The following is a 27,382-nucleotide window of genomic DNA, read 5'->3' as shown; positions in this document are numbered from 1 at the left end:
GCTGGAGAAGGCGAGTCTTATAGTTCCTTCAGAATGGGCGGTCTCCCCTCAGACGCATCTGGACAACAGCAGCATCGGGTCATGGAGAGGTGTCCCTAGCTTTACCAAGTACGGAGCAAAGCCTTTCCACTACAGGGCTTTATATTGCTTTAGTAACGGTGACATATTCAAATAACTACTTATATTCTCTCGTTATCCTTATGAGTTATGTTTTAGATAGTTGTTTGGTTGAGTAGATTGTTAAGCGCATAGAGCTATCAGTGCGCGCGGTGACGTATGGATTTCGCTCTGAAGTATCTTTCACTTGTCACCTGCTATTGCTGTGCATCAGACCACAGATACAGTTTTTTATCTTAATGCTGTACGTGTGCTGGTAGCACACAGACATTAGGTCTGTCTGCCATGTAGGAGAAATAATGTCACCTGTGTTTGTATTTCTTGCTGTGCGTAACTGTACTCATCGAAACTTTACGCATAAGCACCAAACATCTCCAAACTCTCTGTTTCTCTTTTCTCCTCCATAGCCCATGTGCACGAAGGTATCAGCTGTACTTTCGTTGGAGAACACTCGCTTGTCCTGTTTTTGTCAGCGGGATTACCGTCCTTCTAAAAACGCACCGACTCAGACCATCATCCCAGCTAGAACCCGCAGGGGGCCGTGAGAGCACCGGGCCAGCTTGGGCTTCGTACGCACCACAGCGAAGATGAATATCCAGGTTCTGCCAGAACACAAGCTCTCGTCCGTGGCCCCGCTGAAACAGTGCAATGTGGAGAAAAAAGAGGTAGAACTGATACTGGTGAAGGACCAGAACGGCGTCCAGTACACCAGTTCCTCCATCATTCCCACCCCTAGCCACCACGCGGCTCCTCCCGGATCCACAGAGGACGAGCGAGAAACTTGGGGCAAGAAAATAGACTTTCTCCTGTCGGTCATTGGCTTCGCGGTGGACCTGGCCAATGTTTGGAGATTTCCTTACCTGTGCTACAAAAATGGAGGAGGTGAGTAAACTCTGGTCGATTAATGAACGTACCAAGATGCTTTAAAATTTAGACTGACACCAGAAGAAGTCACAAAACTTATCATGGCGCGTCGCCAGGTCCAGGGACTGAATCTCCTTACAACATAAAAAACAAAAAGGGCATGGTTGCGTCAGGAGGTAAACTGTAAGTTAGTAAGTCCTCAAAGTAAAATTATATTTTTTTTCTTCAGTGAAACTCTGTCTCCTTTCATTTAAGGATCAGCTGCAAACATATTTTACTTTCAAACAGGGATAGGATTGTCTTTAGTAACAAACTAAATACAACAGCAATGTCATTTCAGAGTTACAATGTTGTTCTAGTTTTAGTTCCCTTAATCTCCTTTAATTAGCCTTTTAATAGTCCCAAGTGTATTAACGGAGAAGTGCATTTAGCTTTCATGATTAAGGAAATACCCCATTTCATTATGCACATGGAAAAAGATACTGTGTAAAACAGTTACAACTTAATTGCATCATGTCTGACTGTCAGTTGGTTCATGGGTAGTTCATGATTAATTTTACTAGAGAATACAGTAAAAATGTTACATAAACTTTCTCTGAAAATATGAAGACTAGACTAGTTCGGGCTCACAATTACAACAGACACTCTGAAAACTGAAAACTGAATATGCACTGTGGCGTGTAAAGTTGAATCAGTAACAACAGGTTGGTTAGAACTACAAGATCTAGAAAGGAGACGCATGTAAGACCTGGCCTCTGTCTAACAGAGGATTATTTGATGCACCACATTTTTAAATCCTGTCAGATAAGTATCCCTGCTGTCTGCAATACTGAATCAGCACCACTCAATGCTTTTGTTGGCTTCAGCGCTGAGGAGGGTTTGTTTTTTTCCTGCTTAGCATGAGTGGGTGATGGGTTTATAGCTTCTCTGTTTTCATGTAAGGACATCACATTCCAGTGGAGACAAAATAAGTCTTCCCAAAGTACCCCCTCCCCAAAAAAGGGCAAATGTTGTTTTAAACACTGTGTCTTAATGAACTAATTAAATCCTTAATCCCATAATAGTTGATGGGGAAAGTGTTTTTATTATACATGATGAAAAAAAGTCTCTTTTCATATAGATATGTACATGTGTAAATCCATCATAGTTCTAAAACTGAACCGTAAATGTTCATATGATCAAATCATTCATGAAAGTTTTTAGCATCTACTTGGAAATGACATGACTATCTGCTTTTCTGGTTTAAAATATACTATAATGTTTATTTGCCTGAACTAACGGAAATTTTGACAAGTGTCTGAGCTCAGGTTGACTCAGTAAGTCTGAACTGAAGACGGTAACATAGCCAACCCAGACTGTGTTCAAAACTATTGAACACTGACACACAACTGTAGTGAGAGAAAGAAAAGAAAAGTACAGTGTGTGTAGTTGAACCAACAATGGATTGTTTCAAACACAATGTTGTTTTACCTTCAACACTCATGACAACAGAGTGCTCACTAGAAGGTGTGCCCTGTCCTCTGTTTGCATGCATGTCCATTCACGTGGCGAAAATCAACATGTTGTGCTGAGTGCCCCAAAGGGTCAACTCCATCACTGGCCTGTCAATCATATTGGCCTTCAGCAAAATGTATTCATTACTGTAGATAATGTGTCATTTGTGATGGACAATGTCAAGAACAATTCAATTATGAGGGCTCATTTCCTTCCTTGTTGGTTAATGTGCTACTGTGGTACAGCATGAAAATAGCTGAGAGCCTTCCTGCCTGTCTGTTATCATGTGTTGTTTTTCCTAGAATGTGACTCCAACCCCCACCCTCTTTTTTTTCCTTTTCATTTTTGGTATTTTGTTTTGTCTGGCACTTATATTATTATCTAGCTCCCCTTCTATTATAGATGATCTTGATCCTGGAAATTTTTGTATTATCTATTGTTTGTGTGCTGTGGCTCTGACCCATTAACTCCTCACAATTATGTGCTTGTAATATTACAAATCCAGGAATTTATTCTTACAGTATATTGTTTCAAGTATAAACATCAAAATGTAATTATTTAAAATGTAATTATTTCTCTCTTTGCAGGTGCCTTTTTGATCCCCTACATTCTTTTCTTGGTCATTGCGGGGATGCCATTGTTCTACATGGAGCTTGCACTGGGCCAGTACAACAGGGAAGGGGCAGCTACAGTTTGGAAAATATGCCCAGTCTTTAAAGGTGAACTGTAACACACGCACCGTACACATAAACTGACACGTGTTCCCCTGAATATCTCTTTACCTCTGCCTTTATCTAACCTCTTAAACTCTATTGGCTGCTCAGCGGCGGTTGTTTTTGCCTCCCTTCAGTGTCTTGCCCTTTCATTTCATCCCACTGTTCTTGTCCTTTCACCTTCATAGGTTCATAAGTGGCAATTTGTAACTAATCTTTCTGTCACATCGTCTCTTTCTCTGTTTCACCTCTCTGCATTTCTTTAATCTCTCTCTGCTTGTTCATGCAACCTTTTACCCCTGTCTATGTTTTTGCAAATGTCAGTTTCAGATGAGTGATGCCTAAAACAGAAAAAAACAAAAAATGCCCAAAGCAGTCTAGTACCCACAGCATGCTGAGAAACACAGTTAGGGTCAATTTAATTGCAAGTCAATCAATAAAATTAATCAGAAACACAAAGAAAAATCAAACAGGATCTATTATGGACTCTATTATAGAGAAGAGCTTTGAGCACAATATCAAAGTTGACTAATATAGAATTATGTTTTGTAAACTTTAAAGTGAATCTTGCATGGAGTAAATTATAGCAACTGAGCAGTAACAACATCTCTTGTTTTCCTGTGAATTATATGGACAGTGTGAATGTGCATGTACCCTCGACTACACCCCTGTGGGAGTGATATCTGTTCCTTATGGCAATGATACGATGGTGGAGGAGACTGAAAACATGTTGCAAGGTGCTCAGATATGAGGCAAAAAAGAGAACCGTTTCATAAATCTTCATGAAAAATGTGGATTCTTCATCAAAATTGTGTAACACTCAGTGATGGGTGGGAGATATTCTCAGGGCTGCAGTTTTTGATTAAAGTTGGTTGATGTAGTTGCTTCAACTTTCCAATCCATTATATCACGTGTACCATTCCACACATATCTATGACTTGTTGATTACTGTACCGTATGCTGCCATTTCTTGCGTAATGGATAACATGCATATATTCCTATGATGTCCGGGGTTATGAAAAGATATAAAAAGATAATATAATTTTTTCAGTGTTATCAGACATAATGAACAAATATCACTGGCCCTTACACAGTTGTATTATGATGCAATGCACATTATAAAACCTATATTAACAGTAGATACTGTGATTGTATAACATGCAGACTTCCTCACTTCCACACTAATAACTCTGTGTTCCTCAGGTGTGGGCTACACTGTGATCCTCATAGCCCTGTATGTTGGCTTCTACTACAATGTCATCATCGCCTGGTCCCTCCACTACCTATTCTCCTCCATGACCAGGGAGTTGCCTTGGCTCAAATGTGGCAACAGCTGGAACAGCCAGAACTGCACTGACCCCAAAGCCATCAACGCATCCATCCTCGGCAATGGAACATCTTACGCCAAGTACAAGATCACCCCGGCAGCAGAGTACTATGAGTGAGTGATTTAAACAAATCTGTCTCCTGCGTATATTATTGATGCATATGATTATGGAAAACATGTAACAGAGAGAAACTGATGCTTTCAAGTTTTGAGAGGATCAATGCATCATAACTAACAAACTCCCTGAAAATAGATTTATCCAAATACATACCAAGAAAACACTTTTTAAAGTTAAAAGTGTCTCATTGCTTTAAGGATAAATACAACTGCTTTAATATTTTAATCACAGTATTCTTGTGATTGCAGAGAGATCAAAGTTTTATCCTACAAGTAAATGTAGCTGCTGTCTTCATAAGACTGTCTATGTTTAGACATTTTGTTCATTGTCTTTTACTAGATGTTTGTTTCATTTGGACAGTTATAACTGATACGGTTTGGCTGAGTCATTATATTGTATACAGTGAGCCCAGCAACTACTTCACATGCACGTTATGCTTTTATTGTTTTGATAGTGTTGTCTGAATAACATTAGTGCAGCACGTAGATCCTCAAGGAGCCACTACTCATGTGAAGAGGGTCACTAGTCATTGAAACATGAGTAGAAGACTCCAAAATTACCCAGCCATAAATGTTTGCATTCTAAAATGTGTATACATAAAAAGTTCAAATGCAGTCTTTGAACTGCATGAAAAAAGCTTCATCTGTTTATACTTCAAAGACAGCCAGTTCTTCCCCAGCTTCTGTGAAGACTGACTGTGCAGCCCCAGAGGAAGTCTGTGAAACGACTTGGACAATACAAGGGGCACATGCTAAGCGTGACGCACAAAATACATTGAGCATGCATCCTAGCCAATAATTGAGCTTGATGAAGTTCCACTCCCAAATCTGTTTGGGCTCCAGATTTATTCCAACTAATAGAAGCCCTCAAACTTGATATATAATTGTTTTTACCGAAGATGAGGAGGCCAGTGTTCACAGGAAATTTCCAGCTACAGTTCTTCAGAAAAGTGATGCAATATCTCTGAAAGAGTATATGATCTGATCTGTAAAACCAGACAGCAGACTATTTATTCCAGGTGGACTATTACACTTCTGACTGATCACAATAGGGTACTTTGAGACAGATCTTGCATGGGGTTAGGCTCTGTTGGGGACTTTAAATCCTCCTGCTTGCAGCTAGTTTTGAGCACAGGAGCAATGCCAAGGCCCAGCATGAGAGAGTGAGGCCAACTGAGTCAACAATTCTCTTGCTTCACCTCTTACAGTCTGCCATATCCACAAACCTTCATGAGCCTACTGTCTTTGGCTATCAGGAGTGAAGCTCGTAGCAAAATTAAACAGTAAAACAAATAGTTGAATTTAACATTCTTTCAGTCTAACATTACACCTGGGCTGCTTTTTTTGTTGGTGGAGTTTGGGCTCTCTAACCAAGGTGCTTAATGTTATATATATGTTTATAACTATTAAGCTAATATTTTAGCTGACAAATTACCTGAAACTTAGGTTATTCATTTATATACACATCCAAATTGAGTGGGATCATGGAGGGTATGACACTCAGTTCATTTAAAGTTCATGGAGATTCATTGATTTTTTGACAGATAATGGCATTTTGCCATAAAAACAGAAAGATTCAAACATTGCATTAGAGAAAGAAGAGATTACTTGGTGACCCAGGTATCCATAAACCTGTAGTAATTGATACCTTGGCCACTTGGAGGCAATGCAATAAGCTATGAACACAACACTGACATATTATCACCTTATAAAGTTCATTTGGCAAATGTGTTAGCAAAAAAGTTGCATCCAGCAGACACAGAACAACATTGAGACATATTTGTGACCGTCTGACAATTCTTAGTTCAATTATCACTTTCCTTTCAGCTCTGTTTTGGTTTCCACCAAGTCCTTAGAGAAATATTTGTTTCTTTAGCCGCTAAATGCACCACATTGTCCACTGTCTCCCAACTCTTGCTGTGCAGGCAGCAAACAGTGGGTTGATCACAGCTGTATCTATAAAAACACAACTGATGAGAGCAGTGAGAATGAACTGTAAAGCGGAGGTCTGTAAAACCAAAACAATGACCTGAAAGATCCTAAAACGCTCCAGAACTGACTTGGATGATAATTCTGTGTGGATTTACACTACACATAGTCATTGTTACTATAAAAGTAATGATTACATTACATCATTGAAAGTGTTTTGCATGTTTTCCCCCTCATCTTTAGCATTTTACACCTGATATGAGAACACAGTTGTTCCAAGAACAAAAAAAGAAATGAGAAAAGATAAAGCAAACTCTAGTCAACTACAGGAATAGAAGTCGTTTTCTTTTTCTGTCTTTCTTTTTTTAAAACTTTGTATGATAACCCGTCATATAAGACACTAATCGTTACACTTCATCATAGGCTGTCCTTTTGAGTAACTTGAGTAATTCATCAGCTAGAATATCAGTACAGTACAAACAAACACTTTAATTATATTGATTTTATTGATTTCACCACACATTTTCTTCTCCAAAAGCTGTCTCATGCAAATAAAGTTGCTAATGAGACTCATTATGGACACCATACTGCTACATGTAGTAATAAAAATTCAGTCAAAATCGTTGTGGCTGAGAGGAACAAGCTGGTGTGACTTTAAAATCACACACTCAATAATTAATTAAGTATACTGTAAAACTCCATATGATCTGACTTGAAGTGGGTGATATGAAAATGAATTCTCAGTCATGTGACAGGGCTCGTTTGGGAGACGTGCAGTCAAAGGGGCTATGTGAAGACAGCCAAAAACATGGCTTCTGCCAAGAGAAGTGACCCAAAACAGAGATCTGGGTAATTTTCTGTGATTAATTTGATAACTTGTGCAGCTTGAAGAGATCAAAGAAACCTCCCAGATGTTATACTCCCAAATCACAGCATCACATCGGACAAATCACGTAGCAGTTGAGACTGACTTTTGCAGAGTTCTTAAGTTGAGGGCAAAGAATCAGGCTAGAAATTCAAAAAACAAAAGTCTCAAATGTACGCAAATTGGAGTGTAAGCATATTTAATCTGCTTGATTTTTGGCTGTTGTGTTAATGGACACTATTCTCCCAAGTCTAGTCAAGTCAAGTCAATTTTATTTGTATAGCCCAACATCACAAATTTGCCTCAGGGGGCTTTACAGTCCATACAGCAATACAACATCCTCTGTCCTTAGACCCTCAATTCAAATAAGGAAAAACTCCCTTAAAAAACCCTTTAATGAGGTAAATGGAAGAAACCTCAGGAAGAGCAACATAGGAGGGATCCCTCTCCCATAGCTGCTGTGTGTACAGAATATAACAAGAAAGATAAATTGCAGAGATACAGCATGGACAGACAGGATGACATTATAATGTATTTATAATATATATGAGGAATGTGATCAAGAGGACGCCAAAAACACTATAGGACCTGAGCCATGTGACTTCCATCACCATGTAGACCTGGGTAGAGGATAGACTACACATATATTACACACAGGGGAGACTCACATACATTGTGGAGTCCCACAATGCGAAATAAGGTATGACTTTGGACAAACACAGCTTTCTCTTTAAGTCTCCTTGCTGACAGATGGAATCAATCAGCTAATATAAAATGTATAGCCATAACAGAAATAGATCATGCTTCAAAGAGACTGTTCTGTTACAAAATGTTACATTTCAGGAAGAGAAAAAAACGTTATCTCTTCCAGAGCATTTAGTTTAACTTACTCAAAAGTGTTTTACGAGCTGAAGCATAGCGGTTTTGCATAACTGTACTGTAGATGAGCATATAAAGTTCAAACAAAAAAAAAATTTTTTTTAAATGACAGTGACACCAACTTGTTTCATTAGCACACATTCCACATCCATTCAGGTCTAGCCTGAAGCAGCCACATCTGATTTCATGTCAAGGATAACTAGACTTGATAAATAGCCCTCATTTAAAGAAAAAGATCTAATTACATAGACACTTGAGAAGATTGCTTTCACTTCAATCTCACACACAATTTAACATATTTGTTGAAAGAATTACTTTTAAAACAACAAGGAGAGGATTGTAGTTGTAGTTAATTAAATAAATCAGGTTGAAATTAGGTAGAATCCCTCAGCTGTGTTTTGATATTTAGGTCTGTAGTCCTTTTTAGTTATTTATTTTTGGAATGCCCTGTTTCTCGTCCTCTAATCAACATTAAAACCAGGCTGCATGCAATAGTTTGCCAGCCTCAAATATACAGAGACCAACTAGTGGCAACACTGAGTGTTAGGATAGCAGCATAACCAGCTTGCTGGGTGACGATAAGAGTAAATGTGTTTAGAGTAACTGGTCCACAGGGACTTGGATTGATGTTACAGTGAACATTTACTGGCAGTACACTATCAATTCTATCAGATGAACAAGGAGGCCTTGGGGCATTACAACACCGACACGAGACGTCCAGGTCAAAGTACAGACTCAAAATTTCTCTTCCTAAAAAAACCGATGTCCTCATGTGTTATCTTCCTCCCTAAAGACATTATAGCTTTGAATTTATTATCAGCCAAAGATAAGTAGATGCTAAAGAGGAGTTTCACAGATCGCTTGGTCCCTTCGGATTGTATGTCTGAACATACTTCAGTTTGCGTGTTTTCCAGACGTTTTATTTGTGCCGGGCTGTTGTGTAAGCAACCTGAGTATCAGATCCAAATCCAGTCCCACTGTTTATCAACCCACAACATCACATGCCGACTAAATTGAATCTTGCTTGAGTACAGTCTTAGGACAAATGTGAAGGGAACAAATGCTTTTAAATGTTTTACTGTAGGATATTGATATCCAAATAAAATACAACCTGGTCCTTGTGCCTCAGAACTTTGGAGAGACATCTAACAATTTAAAACCTCACATAGTCTGTCTTTGTTGTTGAATTCTTGTCTGCCCATAATGAGTCCTAATCTGGACAGACAGATCTTTCTATCTGCTGAGGCCTTATGAATACAGTGTTTTACAGTGCTGTCTCACAAAGCAATTTTATGAGTTGGAACAGCTCAGCCTGAATTTGTGAACAGTAATAACAGGGGGGAAAGCTTTTAACCTGTAATACCAATTTCAAATGGACCCAGGAGCAGAGGCTTTTTGTCATGACTGGCAGTCATTGGTTGTGGTTGCAGCCAATATGAATAAAGCATTTGTAACCGTTCCAAAGATGTATCATCTTCAACAGATTATCACACATTCTTTCACTATAAGAATTTAACAACCCGTAACTTAACGTGAATCTGTTGTCATGGATTCTGTTTTTGTTTCCACTGTACTCTTGCAGCTTTAGGCATGTGTGTCCCAAAACAAGATGTCAGCACTGCTCAGGAGGTGATAAGTTCCAATACTCTTGGGTAGTGTAGCCTGTTTGGGACTGTCTCACCATTGCATGGGGGACAGTCCCAGATGGTTCTTATAGAAAGCTTGGGGAAGCAGCTTTGCACTGCTCTTCAATGGAGATGCCAAACCAACCAGTTATCCTTCATCCTTGAAGTCTTTTCTATTGTTAAACAGCAAAATACTGTTGGAAAACACTTTTCATAAAGTATAAATTTGACCTTTGTGTCGCTTGTCGAAGTTTGTTTTCCAACACTGGAAAGGAGACACCACACTCTAAAACAAACTCAGACAAACCACACAGAGATGAGATTTACACTTTATTGGAAGTGTTTTCAGACAATGTTTTTTACTATTACAAGAGAAAAGAATTTAAGGATGAGGACTAAGTGGTGGTTTGGCCAATGCAGGTGTGATTAACTGCCACAATCTTCCAAGACTGTCTTCATAGTGGGTGAGACAGTCTCTGAACGTTTCTGCCATCCCCCAAAAATTGCCTCTCAAGCAAAGCTGTGAATTTTTATTGGTGTAATTTGCGTCATCTTAATGGTTCTTTGGATGTGCAAAAGGAACTTTAAGTTCCAGATTTAGGCATTTAGTTTTGTCTCTGGGATAAATATCAATGTCATGTCTGTGCAGTATGTGCAGAGCTGGAGTCAGGAAATGTTTAGCCTAGCTTAGCATTGAAGCTTAAATCTAAGGCTGTTGTATTTACGCAAGGTATCTTGCTTGTTTAACACAGATGTAAAATTGACAACGTTGCTGTGATGACCTCAGGAAGATACGCACAGTTACTGTGCCAGGTTGTTGTTCACAAAGAAAAAGTTCCTGCACATCACTCCCCATAAAACCTCAAATACACAATACATTTTTACATTTCTGATTATATCTAGGTTAAACAAATGAGATACAACATGTTAATCAGTCAGCTTACTGTTATAAGTGTAGTTTTTTCACTTTGGACAAAGCCCTGCCTGTTTTCCCTCTGCCTCCACTCTCAATGATAAGCTATGATAATCACGTCTAGACTCCAGCTCTATACTTATCACACAAACATGAGACTAAAAGCAAAATTCTCATCTCACTCTCAGAAAGAAAGTAAATATTTATATTTACTAAAATGTTGAGCTATTTCTTTAAACATCCTCACCTGCAAAAAATACACTTTCTGAAGCAGGCCACTTTAAATGAGCTAGAGAATGTTTTGAGAAGAAATATTAATTCAATTGAAGCCTGACAGATAATTGCTGGTACTTTTTGACCGAGCATTATGACAGGACAGCATACTGACAGAAGCCTCTGACCATAGTGGCCACAACAGTTGAACTTTGCCCCTAATCTACTATTTATTAACTAAAGTTGTCGCTTCCTCCCACTACTTCTTTGAGACATTCAAAGAATGAGCTTGCAGCTGGAAACAATATTTAGACAGGGAAGGAAGAGACACCATTTGTCTCCCTTTGTTTAATTATGTCATAATAAAACACTTGAACTTTTGAACGTAAACCTTAATCTGACAGTAAATGTTTGGCTCTAGAAGAATGGTTGATAACAGCCAAACAATAGCATAGATCATTATTGACATTTTGTATGTTGTTGGAAGAGAGTAAGAAAGAGAAAGGTGTTTTATTCACTTAAAAAGCCAATCAACAGATGTCTGTATGATCCTGCTTAGCTTGGTTTTCACAAAGATGGATGCCTTGACTTTATGTTCAAGATGTAATCTACATTAGTGTTGAATAAAACTGGAATTAATTTCTTTTAAGCCATATAAATGAATACTTGGCCAAGGATGAAGTGAGGTGACGCAATAGTAGCAGGTTGGAAATGCTGGCTGAGGGTGGAGCGCTGTAATGCCTGTCCAAAGAGAGCCTCAGCCCCAATTTATCTCTCATCTTTACCTCAGACACCCACAGTGTGGACTGTTTTGTTTAGACTCCCACTGCTGCAGTAGAACCTGGGTGGGCTAGTTTGACAAAAACACCTCTAACAGTTAAGATGTAGCCAAAAAAAAGAAGATACCATATCACAGAGAAGTTATAGCACAATATGTATCCTGAATTGTATTTAAAGTTGTGCTTAGAAATACTTCAATGCATCTCTGTGATGTTTATGTTTAATATCAGTGTTTAACATAGCGCTATTAATCATGATGCACAAAGCAATTATTACCTCAAAATTTTCCCAGAAGAACATGGTTCAATATATCTTCTTTTGCTCTGCTACAGTACATAGTTGTCCGAAATACTAATATCAACTGAAAATGACAATACAGTATTTATTGTTTGCCTGTGTGTCCCTTTTGCAGACGGGGTGTGTTGCATCTCCATGAGAGTCAGGGTATCCAGGACCTGGGCCTGCCTCGCTGGGAGCTGACCTTGTGTCTGGTCGTGGTGGTCTTCATCCTCTACTTCAGCCTGTGGAAAGGTGTCAAGTCCTCAGGAAAGGTACAGGCCTGGTCTATGAAAAAATTACATTTTTTCTCCTATAGATGAAGAATTTGAACTCAAGGGTCTCTGAGGAGCCACAGATACATTTTGCATACATCTTGCAAACAGCTCACTACATTCTGTCATTTATAGTGTTGGGACAAAAAAGTTGTTAAACACAGTCAAGGGACAGTGATCAAATATAGTGAAGATTGTAAATTTTCTCCCATTTAGTTGTTTACATTTAAAACAATATGTACAATATAACTTTTGAGAAAAATATAATGTTATCATAAACACTTCATAGTGGACTACATATCGTACATACAGTATTTTTACATGCTGTATTGCACATCAGAGATCAGAGAGTAAGACAAGCGGAGCAGGATTTGTTTCTCTTTTTCTTAATATACTGTATAACTGTTCAGCCACATTCAGCATCGATTTATTGATGCATGATTCATGATTTTATCGCCTTTCCACTTGTTTGCTCTATGTGTATTCAGGTGGTGTACATCACAGCTACTATGCCCTATGTGGTCCTTTGTGTGTTGCTGATCCGAGGCGTCACTCTACCAGGGTCCATGGACGGCATTAGGGCCTACCTCCACATTGACTTCAAGAGGCTCAACAATCTAGAGGTTAGACATGAAGCTTGTAAGCCACAACCCGTCTGTGGATGTTAGAAAGATTTTGAATGGTTTGCCAATAAAAAAAATCCACAAGCTTCTACAAGTCAAACGTAGAAAACATTTACAATGTTGTGGCATCTGTAAGTTACTTTACTACTGCAGCACAGTAAAACCATAAAAAGTCTGTAAATAATAATGGAAATTAACTTTAAGTGTGAGAACCTTATGCACTTGTTTGGACAATAACATTCCTTTTGCCCTTTAATGATAATGCTTCACTTTGGCTGTGGGTCAGCAGTGTATGGTTTTTATTAAAAAATAGTGTGAAAAAGAGATACTGCTCTTGAGAAATATGAAATATGAAATGTGAAATCCCAGGTTTCAATATTGGACAGGCCTTCAGTTTGTGGTCATCCGGTTTTGACTCTGGAATTCTATGAGTAACTTTTTCATCTATTTCTGTCAGAGAGCCTTCTCTCTGTGTTACTGTGATTCACTGGGTGGAGTATCACACTGAGGGTTAAAGGCTACAGTAGATTCTCACTGGTGCCTCCCATGCTTAATGTATGTATATGAATGAATGTCCTTTATCCACATATACTTAAGATACAATCTCCAACTAGCTGGGATGATGTATATGTGTAAGGGTGGAGAAAGAGTTTACATGTCTTGCAGAACATTACTGGCAATTACATGTAAACTTAACTAAACCAGAACCAGGCGTTGGTGGATGGTGAAAAAAAAAAAAAAAAGGACACGTAAATAAAGACATATTTTCCAAAGAAAGTCACACAGCTTGGTCGTAATATTGGAGTAAAGGAAATAATGGTCTAAATAATGAATATCTGTGTTTAATTTTAAATCTGTATATGAAATTGTACTGTATGTACTGGTAGTGTATTCAAAAATGTTCTTGTTTCTCTTTCCTCAGGTGTGGATTGATGCAGCCACCCAGATATTCTACTCACTAGGAGCAGGATTTGGTGTGCTGATTGCATTTGCCAGTTACAACAAATTTGACAACAACTGCTACAGGTAAGAGCTTATGCTCCATTTGTGATTGATGATAGTCCAAAACAGGCCCACAGCAACATAACATCCTGCTGTTTTCATGTAGTCTGCTTTTCCCACTGTGTAACCGGATCACGAAGCAGCAGAGGTGATGCTAATCTGTCCAGTTTACCCCAGTGGCCAGGTGTTAACAGGGCAGATAAAGTACAGGCCAGGAAGGCTTGCCAGATGATAGCCAAAGGCTGCATGTTGACTGGTTTGTCATAGTTCTGCTCTTCCTCAGAGAAAGCGGGCATGAGTTGTGAGCTTAGATAATCTTTTTCCACATTAATAGGTTGCAGTGCAACTGTTTGAGGCAGATGCTATTGGGGAAACAGCAGTATAACCTATCATGCTTGTAAATATACTACAGCCAGAAAACATAACATATCTTGCTAAAGCTACACAAAATAAAATGGTTTTTGATAAGTAATTCAAGGTGCCATCACAGAGACTTCCAAGCTAAACTGGTGTACTTACTATAATACAGCATGTTAAACGCATTATGCACCCCTCCTCATCTGACCTCTCTCATTTCCTCCACCTTCTTCAGTCTGAAACAGGGCATCCTGCCTTCCTCCTCTTTCATGTCCCATTTAGAGATGTGTGTGTACTGCTGGCAGGTGGGATTTGCATTATGCCCTCAGTGACAAATGAACAAATCTGGATAAGGGGAAAAGCAACGGTCCGGCGGACACAGTCATGTTAGAGAAACAAACACTGAACACAGACTTATGTTTTAATACTCACACAGAGGGAGGAAATCTGCTCATGGGAGTGCAAGTAGCACATGTGAGTAGCAGTGAGTCCTCCTTCACACCTAAGAAAAACATAAAACCCCGTCGCTAAGTGACAAACAAAACACAAGGTTATTATACTTAACAGAAACTAAAACTAATGCAGTTACTAATTACATAGTTAATATAATATCATAATATAGTTAGTATGTTAATACAACTATCAAGTTGTCAACAAAATAAACACATATGAATTGGCTATTTTTTTTCTCCACTTTTTTTCCTTCACTTGGCTTAAATGTTTTCTTCTTGCTAGAAATGTCAGATCAATCAGAGTAGTACAAGATGAGGATACAACACTGCTGCCATTCTTTGTTCGATATGTTTTCTACATCATGTGATCATGTGAAATACCTGCCTTCAAATGATCCTGTGCCCTGCTTGACTCAAAACTCAAAATGCCTCGTTATTGTTACAAGATTTTTCTAAACTGAGCTTAAATTTGAACTAAATTGACCCTCCAAATTGTAATAAGTAAGGAAATTCTAAAATTTAGGATACTCAGTAAATCATACAATAAAGAAGATCAAACCTTGAAATAGTATCCAAAGCTAATTTGAAACTTTTAGTTAAAATAACACTGCTTGCACTGTACTTCAACTTGGAAGCTTCCAGTTGTAAAATGGAAAAAAAACCCTCCTTTCTTTATCACTTTGCCTTAATGAGAATTTGCCTGATAATTTTTGTTGATAACAGTATAGTTATAGTTAATGTCCTACACATACAGTATGTCTCCACTGAATGTACTGTTTAAGTTTGTCATAGGTTCCTGTGATGTGTAGCAGCACCTGTGTGTGACATAACTGAATAAAAACTTCAAAGGTTGTATCACAGCTGCCTGCACACAATACACAAAGAAAAGAAAAATCAGAGGGAGAGTCAGGGGGGAAAAATGCTTAATTGAGAGGTTTCTGCTCCCTCAGCCCAGGAGGGAGGTGGCTGAGGTCAAGTTGTTAATTTTGTCAGACAACCGCAGGTTAGTGGCGACAGACCAGCACACCAATTACCGATCAAACCACCAAACAAAAACAAGGAGCAAAAGCTTCTCAATAACCTGAATATCCCCTCTAAAACATGAAAACACAGTGTTGGCTGAAGATCAACCCACAGAAAAAAGAAAAAATATCAAGCCCCATTTTAAGTTTACTTAGATCACTATAAAAAAGCAGAATTGATCTTGGCAGCGGCTCAACAGTGTTACCAACGCTGTGTTTTTGTTGTGATTTCTCTTTCTCTAGGGATGCTCTGTTGACCAGCACTGTGAACTGCGTTACTAGTTTCTTCTCAGGGTTTGCCATCTTCTCTGTGCTTGGATATATGGCTTACAAACATGGGGTGAAAATAGAAGACGTGGCAACAGAAGGTAAGTGACTGCACACACTCACAAGACACTATACCAAAAACCACCAGTAACACCATAACACTGAATGACTCGATAGTGTATATTACTGTAATACTGTGTATTAAATGAGCACAGTTTGTATCTTTTTTCTCACTTGCTATGAATCCCAAGAATATATTTTAATTATTGTAGTAAAACAATATTTGGTCATACAAACAGATTTATAGTTTCCTACCCTATAAATACACACTGTTATACAGTATATTTATGAATGTTCCTGTGTGCATATACTGTATACAGGGGCAGGATTGGTGTTTATCATCTACCCTGAGGCTATATCTACACTCCCAGGCTCAACATTTTGGGCTATTGTGTTCTTCATCATGTTGCTGACTCTGGGTATTGACAGCTCGGTGAGTCCAGACGACTACTGCACCAATAGAATACAATCACCACCACTACAAAAGCGCAAATACACGAATAAGATGCAAGTGGAGTGGTGAAAATTAGTGATGAAATACATGAATACATACAGTCCTTGTAGAATGGTATACAAATGTTGGTATAGCACTGTACAAAGGTGCAGAAAAACAGTGTTACCTTTTCACGTACAGAACAAAGTAACAGGTTATGTAGAAACACCTTGGGGATAGTAATGACATCCATGTAACAAGGAGATTTTCATAGCTGGTTTGCCCATTAAACCTGACATTTGCTGGAAAATAATGTTCATTTTGTGCTCTATGTGCAAGTTTCTCTCTGAGAAATTATACATTTGTTTACCCAAAGCACCCATTAGCTTTGAGGGATGAGAGCTCACCATGATTTATCTGGTGAGCAATTAGTCTGCTATAACAAGGAAATACTGTGATAAGACAGAGTATTTTGTAAATCAAGTTGACTAAGTACATGTGGTGTATAATGTATTCCCAATTTATTTATTTGATTTTTTGATCTTTTTCCCCGCTCTGAATAAAGTTAAAATAGGATGTTAAGTAACAAATAAGTACTATTATACCAGTTACTTCTGTATTTTAGAAAAAGGTTGTTCAATGAGCAGGGCAAATAATACAGAGTACCTCCATTGACTGTAAATACTGTGAATCAATATTGTAATTAATGACTGATGCTGTGGGTAAGCAATGAGAGTAAAGTAATGTTTTAGTCCGGTCAACATTAAAGCATCAAAATACAAAAACTCCTCTATGGTGTTTCAAAAGCCAGCAGTAATCTAATGAAACACCTTTACACCTACTCACTCTGGTGATAAATTAACAAAGAATAGTTAAACCACCTCCTATCTATGAGTAAGCAGATCAGATGAAGACCATTTCAGTAATGTATACTTTCATGTACTAGGTTTGTCTATTTTAGTGTGTCATGTTCTGTTTTATGTCTGTTCTTATATTGAGGTAAGACTAAAGGCCCTGGATGGATGATATAGTTCTATTCTACTCACTGCTGTCATAATTGAGAGCAATATCTATCAATCTGTATTGAGGGACATGATGTTGTTATTGCAAAATGACCCAGTTATGGTATATAAGAATATTAGTCCCATGATTCAAAAGTTGAGATAAAGCCTTAAAAAGTAGGGTGATTACAGATTGTCACACATTTTACTAACTCATGTCTCTTATTTCTTCTTTTTATTTATCTTTTTAAACCTTTTTTATTAGGCTTTGTAGGATTATACAACATTTGTATCAAAGACAAATACAATTGCATGTCTCTCATTTCTATCATGTTGAAGCTCTAAAGAGTTCTGACCTGACTGTCAGCAGCATACAAAGTGGGTAAAGATTTCAGGGTCTCATTTCTCTCTCTGTTTTTGTCCACCAGATGGGTGGCATGGAGGCAGTCATTACAGGTCTGACGGATGACTTTAAGATCCTCAAGAGAAACAGGAAGCTCTTCACTTTCGCCACAGCTTTCGGAACCTTCCTGGTTGCCCTGCTCTGCATTACCAATGTCAGTATCAGGTTTCATTGTACCATAAATTCACACTCTGAACATGAATGAACTGCTTGTCAAAGTCCCACTTCCAACATAATGCTTTCTTATCTAATATTTCACTTTTTGTTCCACTCAAGAGGTAATCACTGTATATAGAAGTATCAAACTTTGCACTCTTTTCAGCCATGTACAAAGAAATATTGTTTTAAAATGTATTTATTTGGTGGTATACTTAAAGTAGGAATGTACCATAGTGTAGACTTAAATAGCATGTCACCACTACTTTGAAGGAAGTATATAAGACTCATGATATTACGTCAGCATAGACAAATCACTCAAATAAATTACAGAACTCTTTCAAAGAATTGATCAGAAGAGTTATTGCATCATGCACTGATAACCAATTAGGCCTTGATTACAACTGCATCCTGGAAGCAAAGGATTAATTTTCGCTGTAGTCTTGATTCATTCACATGGTCTCAGCGCCAAGGAGAAATGCTTACCGATTACACAATAACAGATTTTGGACACAGAAAGGTATTTTGTTAGTGATTGACATGGTTACTTCCCTTAATCAAATCAATGAAATGATTGAGGAAGTGAATGAATGATGCCTTTCCCATGCTTGTTCCGTAGCACAAGATTCAGATTGTGCCACTCAGGATAAAAATCAAAGACGTACTGTACAAAAGCCAAAATGCACACTGAATCCCCTCTTCACCCATGTGATGCTTATCTATCCTCAGACGTCAACTCTTCAAAGTGCAAAACAAGCATATGTTACATTTACATTATGTTAAGTCTAAGAGACCATAGCTTTTTTACTGCACACAAGGGTCCACTTATTTTTAAGGGTGAAGATTCATGTATTTCACACACACTCTCTGGTTTCTTTTCTTCTCTGCAGGGTGGGATCTATGTGCTGACCATGTTGGATAAGTATGCAGCAGGGACCTCTATACTATTTGGTGTGTTGATCGAGGCCATTGGAGTGTCATGGTTTTACGGTAAGACATTCTACATTGAATTTGGCTTTAAATTCTTTTTCTAAAATGCACTTTGGCTTATTCTTATTTTTATTGGCAAGATAAAACTGAAACATCCTACCCACACACCCTTCTCTACTGTTTGCTCAAATCTCAAAGTAGAGAAAGAAAAAAAAAAAGAGACTGGAATCAGTATGTACAGATGATGGAAGAATCATCATTGAACTACAAAAAAGAGTTAACATAAGCCTGTTCTTGGGTTCACTGAGGCAAAAAACATGAAAAGCCATGAACATCAACATCAGAGATACGATTAGGAAACTAAGCTTTCAGTTTGTAAATTCATTGTGCGGGCACTTTTCTGGAGCAAAGAAGGTGTGATCTACTTCATGACCTGACAACTTATCTTCACTTGTGCAGAACAGGGGTGAACAAGATCAATCACAGAACAGAATGATGCAAAAAAAACAATAAAAAAGACACAAGGAAAGAAACAAAGCACAGGACTTACAGTAAGATCATATGCTAGAGGACGTAGCAGTCCTGTCTAACCTATAAGAGCTAATCTATCTCGTCACCATCTGTAGACCCTTAGAAGAAAAGGCAAGGAAAAATCCCAGGGAAAAAATGATTATGGAAAACAACACTAGAGGGAGAGGGATATCACAGCTGGCAAATTGAGCAACCGGTGCCAAAACAAAACAAATAATACGTTCAGCAACATGGCAGTCTTGATGAGATAACGAAGCAAAGAAACATGATGTCATCTCAAGGTCAGCCCAGGTCAAGCTGGAGCAAAAACAAAATCATTGGAGTACAGTATGGGGGTGTAGGCCATCCTACTACTGGACTACCCCTACTGTCCAGTGAGACTGCATGCTTGGCACAAAGAACTTGCTGTAGCCTACACTGTTTGAACGTTGAACGTGTATGACTTTGCTCTCCACTTAACCCTTGCTGTGTGTCTTCCTTCAGGTGTGGACCGCTTCAGCGAAGATGTTGAGAGAATGATGGGCTTTAAGCCAGGCCTCTACTGGAGGCTGTGCTGGAAATTTGTCAGCCCAACTTTCCTTCTGGTGAGAGGAATACAGGACATTACAGTAGTTACATATAGGGCTGGGTTTCTTGGATAGGGACTATGTGTGTTCCTAAACAGAAGACAAATCCAACCCATGAATTCATATTATATTAGGAATCGACAGTTAATGGTTGATGTCTTCCAGTGTCATTCACAAATGCTTGCAAGCTGTATTAAGGTATCATTCATTCCACCATGCAGTAGCTGTAAGATTTAACATAAAATCAAAATTTTAATTGCGTCTATATCATCCACAGCTTAAGTAAACTAATGTAATGTAATGATTTGGGAAAAAGCACTCATCTACCACCACAGAGGCCCAGCTTCAATTACCAGCTTGGGTAATTCTTCCTTGTACTCAGAGTGGTATCCAAGCATCATAGTCTGAACCTCAGTACACCTTCCTGGAGTTCCTTCCTTGCAGGTGAAATAAGCTGGTGACTCCACGTGCATTAGAGGATGCACATGGCTGTGTCCACTGTTGTCCAGGGGAGGGTGTAGAAAGCCATGTGCTTCCTCTGATAGAAATGGTTGTCTACACCCTCCTCTGGACAACAGTGGAAGTTAGAAGGGGCTGCAGTGCAGGAGAATTGGTCTTTCCACATTGTGAGAAAAAGGAACAAATTCAAAAATACATTTTACCATTGTTTACAGATATATTTTGGTATATGGGGTAGTGCCCTGATGACAATCATTTGTACTCCGAAAGAGTGCACATGCTATCAAGTGCAACAGTGTGTCCTCTCTGTTAAGAGAGCATTTTTTTCATCATGCACCAGTGTACTAGTAACATAAGAGATGAGTTATGCAATGGAGAAAATAATGATTCAACACTGCACCCTACTAATTGTATTCCACTTCATCAAACCTTTTTCTCATAGCATCCATGGATGTGCACTTAATGAAAATATCTAGTGTGCCTATGCTCTCGAAGTCCATGAGTACATGAAGCAATGCTTTGTGCTAGACATTGTGATTACCTGGTAAAAAATAAGGGCTTACAAGTGTGAAGTCCAGCCTTGTGGTCCCTAGAGGTCTGCTGCTTCTCACAACCAGCTAGACCAAAGAGGTTTGAACAAAATGACCCACTGACATCGCCATTTTCTGAGATCCACATTCTCATTGGCAGGGCTAAACATGCAAATTATACAACCTATATAACCAACAGCGGCTCAGCGATCTAAAGTAGCATCTAAAAAACTGCAACAGCAGTTTAACCTTAAGCTGGTCCTTAAATATTACATAATAAAACACATTTAGGTTCTTTATTAATAAAATATCTACAAAGAAAATAGCTTAATGTCACTATGGCTGCATGAAGCACTTATTAAAGCTGGCATTTTACATGGTCAAAGTAGAGTGCTATGGCCTTTGATAGTCAGAACATAGGGGGGTTATATTGACCTCTCCATGACACATAACTGCAAACAATGTTTCAGAGAGACAGACTGCTTGTAGCTCAGTCATGAATTTAGTCTAGAACAGGTGAATCAGGTTACAGAGAGGAAGAAAAGTTTATTATAGTGGACACGCCCAACTCAATTCAGTTTCATGAATACAAGTTATTACAGAGGGACTGTAATAAGAGACGTCTGTTCTGATAAAGAAGTTTCAGTTGTTTACCTGGATTTCTCTCTCTAGTTTGCTTCTCTCACTTTCACCTTTTCTGCCTCTGCTTTTCGATTCAGAGACTTTAGACATCAGAAGTAGCACCCTTACAAATTTATGTAACTCATAATGTTCCTGTTTGTTTTCTCTTTCACAGTTTGTGGTAATAGCCAGTACTGTAACATCATCAGGCCTGAAGTATGATGAATACGTCTTCCCTAACTGGTCCAATGTAGTTGGCTGGGGTGTGGCCATGTCCTCCATGATGTTTGTCCCCTTCTATGCTATTTATAAATTCTTCAGCTTACCAGGAACATTCAAAGAGGTCAGTATCAAAACTTTGCAATCACACAGAGTGAAAAAGAAATTGTATGCTGCTTCATAAAAAGTTATTTAGGAGATATTTGAATCAACATACATTGACTTAAATTAACACTAGTGTGATCACTAAAGAGGAGGGAATATTAGCAACAATTACAACTGACACAAGGATCTTCACAGTTTGTGCCAACACATACAGTATCAGTTAATGGGAAAGTGTGTCCCAACTACTGACTGGTACTGTATGTTACAAAGAAAGTAGGATCTCACACACAGTGCAAGTGGACATTGAACAACAGTAGCCAAAGTAAACATTGTTATTACTATGATTTTGGTTGTGGGACATGCAGCATGTTCTTCTTTCAAACAAAATTTGAAATTAACAATCTGATTTAGAAGTCAACTTTCCTCTCTCATCTTGGTGACACTGGCACTGTGAGAACGCTCTCAAATGATATAATCGCTTCAAAGCATTGAGAGTTTATGATTGTAATCATCAAAGCACCAGAGAGCTATTTTCATCCCTCAGCAGTCAACCACTGTCAGCTTCACTCTACTGTAACAATTCCCACATCCCATTGGCATTTCCTGTTGGTACTCAGGACTGAAGATTCTTCTCAGGTTCTCAGTACACTCTTGGTTTCTTCTGAAAACTTTTGTCACCTCCTATCAGGTTTTTTTTGCATCCTCCTCATGATAACCAGAATAAACATAGCTGAAGTTCTTGATAAGGGCTCCTCACAGGTCCCAAAAGAGCTTTAACATCATTTATCATAGATAATGCTAATGACTTTTGGTCTAATTTCAGATCAGATTTGATGCATTTCCTGTTACATCTGAAGTAGCACCTGGGCTCTTTGATGACTCTGTCTGTAAAAATATATCAACATCAAAAGTGCTTTATCTACTGTATGCTTTGAAGATGATACACTTGCTGTATCCAAAGAGTTGAGAATGATGTGTTGTAATTATTTGTTTTGCAGAGGATAGCCTATTGCATCACTCCAGAACATGAACATCATTTGGTGGCTGAAGGAAATGTTCGGCAGTTCACAGTAAGGGCAAATTTTTGTGTTTCTCAAACAATGGCTATGTTTACATGGACCCTAATATTCCATTAATAATTGGAATAATAGCCCAATCAGAATAAAAATGCCTCCTGTAACCACCTCAATCAGAAGAGACTGGCCCAATCCGGCCCAATCGGATGGAATTTTCAATCAGGTTGAGAGGTGTGGTGTAAACCTCCTATTGAACCTAATCCATTCAATAGGAAAATATTAGCGCCAATAACCGGATAAATGCTTAATCCAATCGTTTCTCTGGTTGGAATAAATAAATATTTTCTGCGCATGTTTGCCCTACATGGGGTAACATTAGGTGACGTGACAGTACTCCTCAAGACCCAAACCAAGTTCCTGTGTCCTGTAGTGAAAAACACATTGAAAACATTTGACTATTTGTGAATTTACTTTTGCACTGACCATTGCTAATACTTTAAAATTTGAAGAAGAGGCAAAAAAGACATAATGCTAAACTTTTGTAAATGACATTGTTTAACAAGTAGGAAAATGGTTTAGTGAAAAAAAAATTCTGTCACAAAACAAAACTTTTTTTTCTTTTTCAGCTCAAGCATTGGTTGGCGATCTGATTAAAAAAATAAAAAAAACAGAATTCCCTCATTCATCCTCACGTCCGGTGTTTGGAGTTCCTGTGTGCCACCAGTGGTCGGACAGAGACGGAGTGCCACAGGCTCCAACTTCTCTCAGCAGCCTCTCTTCTCCTCATGCATTTACTACCCAAGGCCTTTGTTATCAACAGTAGCTTCAAGCACTTTGATTTCAAAGTTATTCCAATTAACATTTTGAAACCATTCTACAGCTTCACTCAGCTCATAAGATAGGAGCTGAAGATTTACTGTTATTTGCCCATGGACATCATTTTGGTCTATATACACTATTTTAATTAATCATAACTCAAGTTATGATTTTGTATAGTTTGTGATGTGACTGTTATCTCCTGAAAGGGAAAGACACTAAAATTTAAACCAAAACAATCACATTTCCCTGTGTATTACTATACAGGGGACCCAAATATTTAAAGTTTTTAAACTTATTTTTAGGCCTGTGATTATTTATGATTACGTTATTATTGGAAGGAAGTTTCTATTCTTGCCACTCTGTTGGCAGAGAGGCTTATCTGTGTCAGTGCCTTATCAAGGGAGACACTACATATTTCTTACAGTCCGTACAGGAAGAAATAAAATAAACTGTGTTGACTCAGGAACCCACTAAATCAAACCACAGTTTGTGAATGGGAATCTCTTGGTTTTGACCCAGCCCTTTGATATTCAAGTCAAAGAGCTAGAGGTCATCAGTGCATCAAGGTCAAGCTCCTTGGCAAAGAGAAAACAGGCCTAACATAATGCTTTTGTGTCACATTGTGTTACAGAAAAGGGAATAATGCATGCATCGCTCCAAAGCTTTAAAATAACTGAGGCAGGCACCATTCGCCTCTTGTGTTTTGAAAGGCCAGACTCACAAGCAGGCCTTAAATCTCAAAGAAAGATTAAGGCTGAATGTGGTCAGTGCCTGGCTGCTCACTGAAGGTGAAGCTAAACAAATGGTGTAACTGTTACAGACAGTTTTGTATTATTGTTGTGTGACTTTTACTTTCTGAATTTTTGTCTGTTCAGTGCTTCTGAGGAGTATCTGTGGCTTTTCCTCCAAAGAGACAGCGAGAAAGCAAGAGAGAGAGAGAGAAAGAGAGAGAGAGAGAGAGAGAGAAAGAGAGAGAGGGTGTGTATTGGGATTTTGTTGCCAACCATATAGTATGCTGTTAGTGTGCAGTACATGGAGGAGGCCTCTTTCACTGTACTGCATATTATCTAGTATGTTAAATCCATGAAAACAACTCTGATATTTTCATTTGAAACATATCTTGTGATGTTCCTCTTTTTTTCATCACCATAGAAGTGCCAACATGGTCCTTTAGGAATGTTTTTGATTATCTTCCTCTGTTTCTCTATTTTTTTATTTATTGGAATGAAGCTGAAGTTGAATTTTAACCTTGAATCATAACAGAACACCCTTACTGAAAGGAATAAAGCCACAAAGAAAAAAACAAATATATGTGGAATATATAAGAAGATATAAAAATATATAAATATATTCTTTTGTTATATCTAATCTTGTATTTATCAAATTGTTTATAACAAAACGTGAATGTAAAGTATTTTAAACGTACCTGTCCACTGTCATACCATGGTGTTTGATGTATAGCTAAGATTAACTATTTAGAAAAAATATTCTTCAGTGTAATTCTGGGCTACCTTGTCACATATGAATGTGAACAACTACACCCTGGCTTTCCTGGACTATGTTTACAAAAATACTGTGTACAATACCAATGTCCTATTGAACGTGAGTGACAACTATCTATGAAGAAGTCTGAAGTATTCACACTATGATAATAAAGAATTTCTTCTACACATACTTGAACGCCATGTGTTGTGATTTAATGTCAGTTTTCAGAGACTAAGTAATTTAAGACTTGATTTTGAGAATACCTTTTGTTGAAGCACTGTCATTGCTTTGATGAGTAAAACATTAAAGGGAACTCCACCAATTCGCACATCAAAGTCTGTAAAGTAGTACTTGGGGAGTATTGCATATGTGGAAAATGTTGCATAATGTCTTTTGTGGCTCCAAAGGGAGCTGCAAAATGCCTGATAAATTGCTTCAAGTGATGCCACATGAGGCAGTGTCAGTGGGGACTGAAGACTACAAGTCTGAAAAGAGGGGTGGGGGAGCTAGAAGTGTGGACTTCAAAAGAAGTGACGTTACCAGACCCCTGTAGCCCAGTCCTCATCTCTGCTTGGTTATTGGCTCAAGGCTGCATTAGCTGCTACTAGCATAACACACCCAAATTTGAACAGTGGATTCAACATCGTGGAAAATGTAGGTGCAAGGTTTTGACAAGGAAGAAGGATTTGAGGAATTAAAAATATATCTTTGATTCTGCTGCATTGATTTTGATTCTTTTTTACTGTCAATTCTGAGTCTGACAATGTTATAGGAGTGCAATGCTAAATCAATGGAGTACTTTTTTAACAGTACTCATTGTAGACTATAGTTAATAAAAAATGGCAAAACTATCTTTCAAAAACAATAGCACAAACAATTGCCAATATACTAATAACTGACTGATCAGTAATGTAAAATAAAATTTAGCTTCAGCCCTTGACAGGTGCTATTTTTACAACAACTTTTTGCCTCTTTTTGTTGTTTTGATGCTTTGTAGTGCAGGGTCCCTGTAACAGGAACTTGACTAACTGTTTTGTTTTACTGCTGACTTAGGGCTTCTCATAGTGGCTGACTGTGCCTTTCCACTGTCTCTCCTTTTGTTAGCCTGCAGTACCACCCACATGAGGGCCTTCAGTGTCCATTCTTTGTGCCTTTTCTGGCTAAGCTACTATTGTCCATGATCCTCTGCTGTACACGTTTCCACGTTTATCAATTACTCTTGAAGAAATACTTTTCAAAATGCTATAATGTATATATTATTACATATTAAATGAAGAATTGTGCAAAAACAAATATGAAAAGTGGAAGGCTAAAATGGATAGGAAACAGTCTTAAAGCCCAAAAGTAAAAAACATTGATATTGACTTTTCAAGAAAGAAAAAACTTGAATTAAGAAATATCTGAAGATTGATGCAAATAGGGCTTCCTTATTTTTGTAATTGTGACTTTTGAATAGTGGACACTTGGATCACTAAATGTTTCAACATATCCTCATAATGAAACAACAATATAGGTCTAAAATTCAGCCAGCAAAAAACGACCTATAGTTACGTTTACACCATCTAGCGACCGTAGTTATGCATTCCAGAACAACTTATAGGACCATAATATGCCGCTTTCTGAAATCGTTACAAATCACTGTTAAAAAATTATGTTTTATGGTGTGACAATGCTGTGGTTAAGGTCTGGTTATAGGTTTAGGCACAAAAACCACTTGGGTAGGGTTAGGGAAAGATCATGCCGAAGACACCTCATGCACTTGGAATTTATCCAAAGGTAATGTAATAATCTTTAAATTAATATTGTACTTGAGTGCTGGCTAGTTCTCTTAATATTCCAGCTAATGTTACCACTACTTTTTGTTTGTTGCTAATTCCTAGTTTTATCAACAGTTTACACTAGGGGTGGTTGGGTGATTGCTGTTCCTGGTGGCATTCA

At 38.2% G+C, this 27,382-nt stretch overlaps 1 protein-coding gene across 1 annotated transcript; it reads left to right on the top strand.

Moving 5' to 3' along the window:
* slc6a2 (solute carrier family 6 member 2) lies at positions 1–25,633 on the top strand. Its single transcript, XM_067594708.1, has 15 exons — positions 1–108; positions 525–999; positions 3,063–3,194; positions 4,392–4,629; positions 12,249–12,387; positions 12,876–13,010; positions 13,933–14,036; positions 16,087–16,211; positions 16,491–16,603; positions 18,033–18,161; positions 19,054–19,153; positions 20,108–20,208; positions 21,976–22,143; positions 23,123–23,194; positions 23,767–25,633. Exons 2-15 carry the CDS (start codon positions 705–707, stop codon positions 23,788–23,790), a joined length of 1,875 nt encoding a protein of 624 aa, XP_067450809.1. The 5' UTR covers positions 1–108; positions 525–704; the 3' UTR covers positions 23,791–25,633.
* Positions 25,634–27,382: the final 1,749 nt, after the last annotated feature.

Source organism: Thunnus thynnus, chromosome 1 (assembly GCF_963924715.1).
Source record: "Thunnus thynnus chromosome 1, fThuThy2.1, whole genome shotgun sequence".
NCBI lineage: Eukaryota > Metazoa > Chordata > Actinopteri > Scombriformes > Scombridae > Thunnus > Thunnus thynnus.
This window is presented reverse-complemented; position numbering and strand designations above follow the sequence as displayed.

Excerpts from the sequence above, each read along its gene's own strand:
- slc6a2 (XM_067594708.1), top strand. The coding sequence starts at position 705 with ATGAATATCCAGGTTCTGCCAGAACACAAGCTCTCGTCCGTGGCCCCG. Across the intron at positions 12,388-12,875 it reads GTGTCAAGTCCTCAGGAAAG|GTGGTGTACATCACAGCTAC; the intron begins GTACAGGCCTGG and ends ATGTGTATTCAG. Across the intron at positions 19,154-20,107 it reads TGGAGTGTCATGGTTTTACG|GTGTGGACCGCTTCAGCGAA; the intron begins GTAAGACATTCT and ends GTCTTCCTTCAG.